Genomic DNA, 11,428 nt, shown 5'->3' on the forward strand with positions numbered 1-11,428 from the left:
AGTATAGCTTAAATTCAGGTAGTGTTATGCCTTGAGCTTAATTTTTTTTTGCTCAGCATTGCTTTGGCTATGTGTGGTCTTTTGTCATTCAATATAACGGTCTGGATAGTTCTTTCCATTTCTGAGAAAAAATGTCATTGGAATTTTGATGGGGATTGCATTAAATTTGTATATCACTTGGGTAGTATGGACATTTTCACAATGTTGATTCTTCCAATCCATGAGCATGGGATATCTTTCCATCTTCTTGTATCCTTTTTAATTTCTCTCAGCAGTGGTTTGTAGTTCTTATTATAGAGATTTTTCACATCCTTGGTTAACTCAATTCCTAAGTATTTTATTTTTCTTTGTGGCTATTGTAAATGGGCAAGCTTTCTTGATTTCTCTTTCTGCATGTTCAGTAATGGAGAATAGAAATGCTACTGATTTTTGTGTGTTGATTTTATATCCTGCTACTTTGCTGAAATCATTAATGAACTCCAAGAGTTTTTTTGTAGAGGCTTTAGGCTGTTCAATATACAGAATCATGTCATCTGCAAACAGGGACAATTTGACATCATCTTTTTCAGTCTGGATGCCCTTTATTTCCTTCTCTTCTCTGATTGCTCTGGCTAGTACTTCCAAGACTATGTTGAATAGGAGTGGTCACAGTGGGCATCCTTGTCTAGTTCCTGTTTTTAAAGGAAAAGCTTTCAGCTTTTCCCCATTCAGGATGATATTGGCAGTGGGTTTATCATATACGGCTTTAATTATGTTGAGATAATTTCCATCTATACCTAACTCATACAGGGTCTTTGTCATGAATGAATGTTGAATTTTATCAAATGCTTTTTCAGCATCCATAGGGATGACCATATGGTCCTTGTGTTTGATTTTATTAATACGGTGTATCACACTTATTGATTTGCATATGTTGAACCAACCTTGCATCCCTGGGATGAATCCCACTTGATCGTGATGAATAATTTTGTGTATGTGTTGCTGTATTCTGTTAGCTAGTATTTGATTGAGGATTTTTGCATTTATATTGATCAAGGATATCGGCCCGTAGTTTTTCTTTTTTTTTTTTAGTTGTATCTTTACCTGGTTTTGGTAACAGGGTGATGTTTGCTTCATAGAATGATTTTGGGAGATTTGCCTCTGTTTCAATCATTTGGAATTGTTTGTAAAGAATCGGTGTCAATTCCTCTTTGAATGTTTGGTAAAATTTTTTTGTGGATACATCTGGTCCTGGGCTTTTCTTTGTTGGGAGTACTCTGATAACAGCTTCAATCTCCTTTATTGTTATTGGTCTGTTCAGATTTTCTGCATCTTCTTGGATAAGTTTTGGTAGCTTGTGTGTGTCCAGAAATTTATCTCTTTCCTCCAGATTTTCAAATTTGTTTGCATATAGTTGTTTATAGTATTCTCAAATCATTCCTAGTATTTCAGATGTATCGGTTCTAATATCAACTTTTTCATTTCTAATTTTATTTAGATCTTCTCTCTTCTTTTTTTAGTTAGCCATGCTAATGGTTTGTCAATTTTATTTATCTTTTCAAAAAACCAACTTTTTGATTCATTGAGCTTTTGTATTGTTTTTCGGGTTTAAATTTCATTAAGTTCTGCTCTGATCTTAATGATTTCTTTCCATCTGCTAACTTTGGATTTGGATTGTTCTTGTTTTTCTGGTTCTTTAAGGTGAAGTGTTAGGTTGTTCACTTGCTATCTTTCCATTCTTCTGAAGTAAGCATTTAATGCGATAAATTTTCCCCTTAGTACTGCTTTTGCAGTATCCCACAGGTTTTGGTATGATGTATCATTATTTTCATTATTTTTAATAAATTTTTGATTTCCTGTTTTATTTCTTCTTGGACCCATATGTCATTAAGTAGAATGCTGTTTAATTTCCATATGTTTGTATAGTTTCTAGAATTTCATTTGTTATTGATTTCTAATTTTAATCCATTGTGGTCTGAAAACATACATGGGATAATTCCAATTTTTTTGAATTTGTTGAGACTTGATTTGTGACCTAACAAGTGATCTATCCTGGAGAATGATCCATGTGCTGATGAGAAGAATGAATATTCTGAGGTTGCTGGGTGGAATGTTCTGTCGATATCTGCCAATTCCAATTGGTCTAGCGTCTTGTTTAGATCTTGTGTTTCTCTACTGATTCTTTGCCTAGATGATCTGTCTAATATTGACAGTGGGGTGTTCAGGTCCCCTGCTATTATGGTATTAGTGTCTATTTCCTTCTTTAGGTCTAATAGAGTTTGTTTTATAAATCTGGCTGCTCTGACATTGTGTGCATATATATTTATGATTGTTATGTCTTCTTGATGGATCAATCCTTTTATCATTAAGTAGTGGTCCTCATTATCTCTTTTTATTGTTTTTAGTTTAAAGTCTAATTTATCAGATATATATGAATAGCTACTGCAGCTCGTATTTCATTTCTGTTTGCCTGGTAAATCTTTTGTCCATCCTTTCACGCTTAGTCTATGTGAGTCCTTATGGGTGAGGTGTGTCTCTTGAAGGCAGCATATAGTTGGGTCCTCCTTTTTAATCCAGTCAGCCAGTCTGTGTCTTTTGATTGGGGAATTTAAGCCTTTTACAATAAGAGTTGTTACTGAAAAGTGTTTATTTAATCCTAGCATTTTTGGATGTCTTAGGTGTCTTTTGTTCCTTTCTTTCTGGCTTAATGTTTGTTTTCTGTATTAGTTGGTTCCTTGGTTTGTAGATAGCCTTTTTGTTTGTTTGTTTTCTCTTCTTGAATGCAATTTTTATTATACTAGTGGCTTTTTATTTTTCTTGGGTTTTTATGGCAGTGGTAGTTATTTTTCAGGTACCAAACCCAGTACTCCCTTGAGAATTTCTTGTAAGGGTGGTTGTGTGGTAGTGAACTCCTGCAGTTTTTGTTTCTCTTAGAAATATACTATTTGCCCTTCATTTCAGAAGGATAGCCTTGTGGGGTAGAGTATTCTTGGCTGGCAGTCTCTGTCTTTTAATATTTTGAATATATCATCCCATTCCTTTCTGGCTTTTAGGGTTTGTGATGAAAAGTCTGATGTTAGCCTGATTGGGCTTCCCTTATAGGTGATTTGATGCTTCTCTCTTGCATCTTTTAAGATTCTCTCTTTGTCTTTGAGTTTTCCCAGTTTGGCTATAGCATGGCTTGGAGAAGACCTTTTTGGGTTGAATACATTTGGGGATCGTTGAGCTTCCTGAATCTGAAGACCTGTACCTTTTCCTATAACTGGGAAGTTTTCTGCCACTATTTTGTTGAATGTGTTTTCAATGCAATCTCCTTTTTCCTCCCTTTCTGTAATACCTATGACTCGGATATCTGAGCGCTTAAGGTTGTCTGATATCTGTCTCAGATTTTCTTCAATGCCTTTAATTCTTTTTTTCTTTTTTTTTTTGTCTGCCTGTGTTACTTCAAACAGCCCATCTTTAAGGTCAGAAATTCTGTCTTCTACTTCTGCAAGCCTGCTGGTTAAACTCTCTGTTGTGTTTTTTATATCATTGAATGAATTCTTCAGTTTGGCAATCTCTGCTACATTCTTTTTCAGGGCATTGATTTCCTTGTACATTTCTTCTTTCAGGTCCTGTATACTTTTCCTTGTTTCATCATGTTGTCTAGCTGAGTTTTCTTGTATCTCATTCAGTTTCCTTAGAATTATCACTCGAAATTCCTTGTCAGACATTTCAAGGGCTTCTTGTTCCATAGGATGTAGAGCTTGAGAGTTCTTATCCTTTGGTGGTGTACTTTCTTGATTTTTCATATTTCTGGTATCTTTCCTTTGATGTTTAGTCATTGTGGGAGGGGATTTCACAGTCCACTCGTTTGACACTATTGTCTGGCTAGGATGTTGCTGGGGTTGCCAATTTGGTATGGCTACCTCTGTGTCTGCTCAGTGGGCCACCAGTGCTTTGTGTGTGTGGTTTCCTCGGGTCTTGGGCCTCTCTGGGGAGCCACCTGTCTGGTCAGCATGCACTTGGCCCAGCTGCTGGGTCACGCGGCGACACCGGGGGGCGTGTGGTCTCTGCAGAATTTCTGCCTCCCCTGCTGTATGTCTCTCTGCTCTGCATGCACTGGGTAAAATGTAGCTCTATTTCTTGATCTGGGTACTGGATACACAGGTGTACTCACTTTTCAGTTTGCTATAATGGTTAAATGGCATCTGGAGTGGACCTCAGAGGGTTGTCATGTGAGGATTCAGCAAAGCAAGAGTTGAACAAATCCTCCAGGGAGGCAGGAGAGAGCAAGGAATCCCTATCTCCTATTCTCTTTTACTGTGATTTCTTTTATTTATTAGCACTGATAACCATCTTACATACTATACATTTACTGGTTTATCTGTTTATGGTCTTTCTCCTTCTCAATGGACTGTAAGCCTTATAAGGGTATGGTTTACTTGTCTCATTCACAGAGTAAAGAAGTGAAAAAATTATTGATTTTTAGTATATTAACTTAAAAACTGAACATCTTACTACTATTTTATTATTTCTGACAATGTTTTCAGTTGGCTCTTTGGAGATTTTTTTCTTTTTTACAGTCATATCATCTGCAAATAGTTGTAACTGCTTTTTCTCCTCTAATATTTATATCTAATATTTTGCTCTTTTCTAATTGCTATATCTGTGATTGGTATAACATTATTAAATACTGGTAGTGATTTGGGGGATCCTTGTTTTGTTTCTTACTTTCACAGGAATTTCTCTGATGTTGAGGATACTAGTTGGAGTTTGAAACACAACATATACACACACTCACACCCCATATCAATAATATATTTTTTCATAGTTTACTAGTAATTTTTTACTAGTAGGGTTTTATTAAATCATTTATTGGAATTTATTGACATGAGCGTATCTTTATATTTGACTTGTTAATATGACTCATTGCAACACTGTATTTCTCAACAGTAAATATTCCTTGGACTCAAAAAACAAGCTTCACTTTGCCATGGTATATTTTCCTTTTAATGCACTGATGGGTTATATTCAATATGTTTAAAGGATAAGTTGCATCTATTTTTCTACCTATGTAAAATCAGTCTTTCCATTTTCAGCAATTTTGTCAGATTTGTTATAGTGGTCTGTAGAAAAGAGTAAACTTTTTCTCTCTTTACTCTCAAGCAGCACAAAATTAAATATTCCTTGACAATGTGAAATCATTTAATTATGAGACCATCAAGGCTGCAAGGTTTTGTATGCTTATGTGTGTGATATTCTTGGACAAAAGTAAGGATTGAAAAAAATAATAATAGTAACAATTTTCTAGGGTTAATGGTCTGGTCTGATTTATTATTAATTATTATTATTATTATTATTTCTTCTTGGGAAGTTTAGTCATCTGTATCTTCTGATAATTATTTTGTTCAGATTTTACATTTACCTGCCTAATAAATAAATCTGTACCTGCGATTATTCTTTCTCACTTCTGGGTTTTTTTGTATTTTTGCTTGCTTGATTGTAACACTGAGGAAAGGAGCTTCTTTCCCTGTACACTTCATTTGCCATTTAGTGGACTGGGGAAATTGGCAGGGACACACACTTGTGGAATGGAGGTGGGAACTCAAACATGGGCTGGTAGTAGCCATCGATAAAGCAATATTCCACCTGTGAGACTGCCAGGGACGTTGGTGCCGGCAGGGTGTTCAGAGTACCAGAGACATCTCAGACAAGCGGGATAAGTGGTCCAAAAATTACTCAATCTGAAATCCTGCTTTGTGTGCTAGGTCTGACTTTTCATTTTCCAAGAAGACACCAGCAGTTGAGCAATGAATAAGCCTAATTAGTGGGCCAATGTAAATATTGAACAAAGTTATACAGGAGAAAAACTGCTTTTTATGACTTCAAAGTGGAGACTCAAAATCATTATAATTTTAGTATTAAAGAAATATTTTATTATCTCAGACTGATAAGGTCATGGCATTTGGGTAAAATAAGCCTTTCATTTTCTTTCTTTCTTTCTCTCTCCCTCTTTTTCTTTCTTTCTTTTCTTTCTTTTTTTTTTGTTCATTGCATTTTAGGATCCTTCATAGGCTTTTCTGTTCTGATTTCCCCTAAAAAGTCATGTTACCCAGTGTTTCATAGCACCCATCCTTTCCCAGCAGCTAGAAGTCATGTCCCGGTATATACAGCCAATTCGTCACCGGGTATGTTCTCCTGATGTCACATAGGCACCTCCAATTTAACATGTCCCAAATTGAATTGATCAGCCTACACCTGTAACTTCTATGCCTATTTTTTCTAAATTTATTTGTTGCCACTATTCATTCACGTTCAAGCCAGAGCCTGACAGTCCACCTAAATTCTTTGGTTTTCCTCACCCTGTATATGAAATACCAAATGCTGTTTGTTCATCTTATTTCCCTTTATTTTTTTAATAATGTTTTCCCTCTCCACACCTACCTCCACTATCCTAGTTCAGACTCTCATCAACTCCTTGGATTTTCTTCAGTGACATCTGACATATTGGACATAACAAACCAGGTTGCGATAGAGCAGGAAACCGTACTAGATCCAGCTAAGTATCTAAGGAAAGTAGTCTTGTGTAATCCATCTCTAGATATGTGAGCCTGAACTGTAGGTGCTCTTTTTATTGCTTGCTCTCATTTCCTCTATCTTTGTTTAAAAACCTACTTGGAACTTTGATGACAAATCTAATTCAGCCATAGTGCTATAGAAAGAAAGAATCAAGGTCAGGTGGATGTCAGATTGGCAAACAGTGTGGAATTCAACGATACAGTGTTGGCAAGTGTGGTAAAGCAGGTGTTCATATATTATTTAGGGGAGGTAAAGTTAATAGGAACTCTTTGTAGGGTGATTTGGAAATGGCTATTAAATATAAAATGAACTCACTTAATGACCTATCAATTTCATTTCTAGAAATTTATCCTGCAAATGAACTTACATTTCTACATGAATATGTATCTACCTAAGTAATAATTGCAGAAGAGTTTACAGAAACAAAAAACAAGAATGAATATGTATGCTCATCAAAGGTGTGATGAATAAAGTATATTCTAACCATACTATGGAATACTACTCAATAAAAATTAATTAGGCAAATTTGTATAAGAATCTCTAGGATATGTACAGTACATTTTATCATTTGTACAAAAACTGAATATGCAAACTCGTATATTCTTATATATGTATAGACTGTCTAAATGAATATACACACAAAACGTACTGGTGGTGATTTATGGGCAGTAGATTAGGGATTTTGGTGCGTGAAATTTATTTTTCACTGTACACCTTTTATAAATTACGGTTTTTTTTGGTCATGTGGATATAGTGACTATTTTAAATTGAGATAGAACAAAACACAAACTAAGACCAATAGTAAGTCTTGAGAGATGTAGTTCAAAATATGAGAAACAGCTGCATATGCAAAATGGTATACATCTATGCCTTTCCTCACATGGGAAGTAACATATACAAACACATATACAAATATATAGTATATGTAAGTAGTTATAAGTACAACATATATATTTGTGTAAATTAAAAATGGTTTGTTATATCATCTTAAAAAAATATCTAACCATACTAACTTATTCCAAGTATATTTAAATAAGATATTCAACACATTACTTAATCTTTTAAACTATAAGCATTAATTTCCTTTTCAAAAACAAATGTACAAAGTAATGTATGTATAGCTGATGTTTCAGTTTCAGCTTCTCTCCTGGAAATTTTTGACTTTGATAAATACATTCCTAGAAGGACAAGAAAATAAAGCATGTATTTTAAGCATTCAAAAACTTTAGTTTCACACTTAATTGCTAAGATGCTGAACACATTTTATTTATTTTTTCTGCAATATACCACATACTCGATCCAGATTAAAAAAATATCTATGTATACTATAAAAAAAAATCAACACCACCTACTGTGAGCACAACTGCTGGCCTTTCACTGTGAATGGCTGCCTGGATAGTGTTACCTGAAATTTAAAGAAATGTTTACCCCCCAAAATACCTCCCTGATTGCCCTACCACATACAGGCCGGTTTTGATTAACTCTGAAAATCTGTAGAATAAATGCTACACAGGAAAGCAGGCCATAATATAGCAGCTTTAAACAAAAAGGCTGGGAGCCTGGAGGTCATGATGCTCAAGTTTTATTGAATATTCAAAATTGTTGATTAACAGTATGAACAACATTTTAAGATTTCTTAACTAAGAGAACATACTAAGCACTGCGTGAACCAGTGATGTACAATCAACAAACATTGAGTTTCCCACATCCAAATGAAACACGCCCCAAGTGCTGGCAATCTAGAACTTAATCTGTATTTTCTAATTTCTATAAACAGGTAGTTCCTCAGACCAGCCCTAAAGACGCTTTTTAGCACACATTTTCCCCAAGTGACATACATCTGAAAAGTGTAAAAGACAAAACATACTGGTGAAATACCGGTAAAACTAAAATACTGAAATGAAAGAACGCAATTAAGGTTTAGCCAGAAAGCACTGTATGAGAAGGCAAAAAGCACAGCGCTGTTGGTGGAGGTTCAGAAAAGTGTAAAAACCAAGTTTTGATTGCCCATTGGACCACTTGCACTCCCTCCTTCCGTGGAGCACGCTCTCAAGCTCTGTCTACACTAAGAACAGGTAAGTTAGGCTGGTTCCACCTGAAATACAAAAGACACAGAGATAAAAGCACAAACGCAGCATTAAGGAAATTACACAAGAAGTAGAAGGTAAATTTGTGCACTTTGAAAACGAGGCGGCCGTCTTTAGCTCCAGAGTCCTGCGTAGTTCCCATGGAGGCCAGAAGGGAGAGGTCCCCCAGCCACGAAGAGCTTCATCTCAGGCCAGTTGTAGCAGTGGGTGTAGAGAGCATTGGGAAAGTCGCCAATGCCTCTGTAGTAGTTCACCCAGAGGTCATCACGGTTGAGCCAGCCTCTGCCACAGGTGAGCTTGAGCTTCCTCCCTGCCGGCGCTGGAGAGGAATCCGGGCTGGCCGAGGCCCTCTCCTCCAGGAACTTCTGGGCGCGGACGTCATAGAAGAGCAGGGAGCCATGGCCGGTGCCCACGGTGATGATATTCTGGTAGAAGCTCAGCGAGCGCACGCCTGTGCCGCCATATCGGGAGCACAGGGGCCGGATGTTCTGCTGGCGCTGGCGAGGATCCAGGAAGGAGACATGGGACTGGGAGCCCACCGCATACAGGGACAACTCGTTGCAGTAGGTAAGGCACACGTTCTCTCGGCAGTAGGGTAGCCTGATGGACAGCAGCCTGGACAGGGTGCTCCTGACTTTCCACAGGTGGAAGTAGCCGTCCAGGGACACCGCTCCCAGTTCCTGGTTCTTGCCGCTGAAGGCCAGGGCCCGCACCTTGCGGTTACTGGGGTTGGTGCTGGCCCTGGGGATGAATTTCACGTCCCTCGGACGGATGTGGGCGTACACGGGGAACCCCGCATCGTTGTTCCAGGCGATGTTGCCATTGAATACGTCGGGGTCCACCCTCCACAGCGCCACGGTGCCATCGCGGGAGCCACTCACAGCCACGGTGTCACTCACCCAGGCGATGGAGAAGATCCAGTCCTTGTGGCCGTGGCGGTCGCCAAGACACAGAGGGTCCAGGGTGGGCAGCTGGTAGATGGCCAGGCTGTTGGGGTTTTTGCCCCCAGTGGCCAGAAGCGTCTTGGAAGGATTGAGCTCGATGGCGTGGATGCCGCAGCCCGGCTGGGCCCGGGCCAGCCCGGGCACCCTGTCCTGCAACAAGGGGATGTGCGTGATCTGTCCCGACTGCACATCCAGCACGAAGAGAGTGTTACACTTGGTGCCGCACACCACCTGCCTGGCGTTCAGCCACTGCGACGCGAACACCTTGTTGAGGGTGCCTAGGGCCAGCTGGCGCTCGGTCAGCAGCTCGGGCAGCCTCCGCACCGCGTAGACGCGCAGCTCGCCCTCGAAGCCCGGCAGCCCGGCGCGGCCCGGCGCGCCCACCTCGCGGCCTCCCAGGTAGTGCACCAGCGAGCGACGTGCCGCCGGCCGCTTCTGCTTCTTGGGCAGCAGCCGCCCCTCTCCCTCTGCCGCCGCAAAGTCCCGCGACGACGAGCTCCCGGCGCCCGCCTGGAGCGCGGGCGCTTTCCGCTTCCTGCTACCTGTTTGCTGCGTGGCCATGGTGCGCGGCGGGCGGGCGGCGGCGGCAAGGTGGCGGCGCGTGGCACCGGTGTCGGTTGTGGCGGCGGCGGGGATGGCGGCAGGGATGGCGCGTCGGCCTCGAGCGCGAGATCTCGGGGGCCAGGAGACCGGAGCGACCGTTGGGCAGAGCCTATCGAGTCTGGCGTGCGGCAGCGGCTGAGGCAACAGTGGTGGGGCCGGGCAAGGAACGCGCGCCAGAGGGAGCGGAACGCTGAGGCAGCAGCGCGGACCTGGGCGAGGGCGGGAAGTGCGACTGGCGGGGCAGCAGGCGCAAACTCGGAGTGGGGCGAGGACGACGCGGGGGGCCGCGTGAGGGGCGGAGGCAGTGGGAGGAGCCGGCAGGGTAGGGGGCGGGGTGCGTGGGGGCGGGGGTGCGTGGGGGGGTGCGGGGGTGCAGGGGGCGGGGCGACGAGGGGGGCCGGGAAGTGCACGTTGGAGGGAGGGCGGAGAGGGTAATTCAGCCGCGAGGGGAGAGTCGCGAGGGCCGGCGCTCCAGGACCCCCGTGTCCGCGGGGCCTTTCGTCACTGTCGGGACAGCAGCCAACTAGCCCTCTTAAAATCCCTCCTTGAATAAAATCTGAAACCTAAAACACAGTCAAGCAAGGGGTAGAAGGAGCCCTGACCGAGATCTGTGTGAAGAAATGAAGTGCACTTGGTGTAATCCTGGGAGATTCTTCGCTGCCATTAGACACGGAATTTGGCAGAGAATGGGGGCGTTTGGCAGCGGCAGGGGACCTTCACCCTTATGTAAGTCCTGCGGGCCCCTCCAGTTTCAGTCCCTCTGCTGGTGTCTTAAACAGTTTCAACCATTTTTTTCCCCCCACAAGTTGAGGTCTCTGAGCTCCTACACCTGAATTTCTGAGGGGTGTGTTCTAAATGCAGTTCACTATGCCCCACTTCCCACCTGGCTGATGTCGGAGACCCTTTGGTCAGAGGCAGCATCAGGAATTTCTAGGGCTGCATTGATAAGGGGATGGTGGGGGGGTGGGGGTTAGTGGTGAAGCGAAATTTGTTCCTTTAGGGCATTAAGTTCTCTTGAGCTTAAGAACCCCAAGGTTTTGGAGGAAAAGGGACGAAGTCCAGGTGAGTGCTACCTCCCTACCTCTTCAGGGAGAGAAAGTTCAGTCTTTACAGTCGTTCCAGGAGTCTGGCAAGAAACTGTGGAGTGTGGGAGGCCCCCTGGGGAGTTGGGACTGGGCCCTGAGGAATGCACAGGGGTTTTACAGGCACAGATAGTGATGAAGAACTTTCCAGAGTAACCACATGGTCACAATG

At 41.8% G+C, this 11,428-nt stretch overlaps 1 protein-coding gene across 1 annotated transcript; it reads right to left on the bottom strand.

Moving 5' to 3' along the window:
* Nucleotides 1–8,740: 8,740 nt before the first annotated feature.
* Nucleotides 8,741–10,132, bottom strand: LOC134367777 (DDB1- and CUL4-associated factor 12-like protein 2). The gene has a single exon (XM_063084484.1). It carries the CDS (start codon nt 10,130–10,132, stop codon nt 8,741–8,743), a length of 1,392 nt encoding a protein of 463 aa, XP_062940554.1.
* Nucleotides 10,133–11,428: the final 1,296 nt, after the last annotated feature.

The sequence above is a fragment of the Cynocephalus volans genome, chromosome X, assembly GCF_027409185.1.
Source record: "Cynocephalus volans isolate mCynVol1 chromosome X, mCynVol1.pri, whole genome shotgun sequence".
NCBI classification, from domain to species: Eukaryota; Metazoa; Chordata; class Mammalia; order Dermoptera; family Cynocephalidae; genus Cynocephalus; species Cynocephalus volans.

What these genes read in the sequence shown, in the direction of transcription:
- LOC134367777 (XM_063084484.1), bottom strand. Translation starts at nt 10,132, where the DNA reads ATGGCCACGCAGCAAACAGGTAGCAGGAAGCGGAAAGCGCCCGCGCTC.